Source organism: Merops nubicus, unplaced genomic scaffold, assembly GCF_000691845.1.
Source record: "Merops nubicus isolate BGI_N331 unplaced genomic scaffold, ASM69184v1 scaffold43852, whole genome shotgun sequence".
Lineage (NCBI taxonomy): Eukaryota > Metazoa > Chordata > Aves > Coraciiformes > Meropidae > Merops > Merops nubicus.
Genome location: NW_008596374.1, coordinates 1 through 430, shown reverse-complemented (window position 1 = coordinate 430; position 430 = coordinate 1). Strand labels below are relative to the sequence as shown.

The 430-nt window shown below is 65.6% G+C and overlaps 1 protein-coding gene across 1 annotated transcript; it reads right to left on the bottom strand.

Annotated features, from left to right (window-relative positions):
• Nucleotides 1-56: 56 nt before the first annotated feature.
• Nucleotides 57-424, bottom strand: TMEM203 (transmembrane protein 203; the record flags this gene model as incomplete). Its single annotated transcript, XM_008936351.1, is given in 2 exon segments — nucleotides 57-199; nucleotides 202-424. Coding segments are annotated over 2 exon segments (366 nt in total), but the record flags the coding sequence as incomplete, so codon positions are not given.
• Between the last annotated feature and the right edge of the window lie 6 nt (nucleotides 425-430).

Below are 430 nucleotides of genomic sequence, written 5' to 3'. Positions count from 1 at the left end.
GGCGAGCTGGGCACATCCCGGGGCTGGGCAACGATCCGGGGCCTGCTCCCTCGCCATCAGTTCACCCGGCAGGCTCGGATCATGAGCAGCTGGAGGAGGATGAAGACGGGCGACATGATGAGCCCGTACCAGAGCTCCCGGGTGTGCTCCACCAGCTTCTGGCACAGCAGCATCTCGAAGACGAACTTGAGGCTGAGGAGAAGAGTCGCAGCACGGCCAAGCGCTTCTCCCCGTCCTGGAAGAGCCGCACCGAGACGATGGTGGTGAAGTAGGTGCTGAGGCCGTCGGCGGCGAAGAAGGGCACGAAGACCACCCACCAGGAGAGCGCCGGGGAGGCGCCGTCCACCTTCAGGACCAGGAGCACCGAGAAGACGAGCAGGGCCAGCCCGTGCAGGAACAGCTCGAAGGTGGCGAAGCCCAACCACTGCAC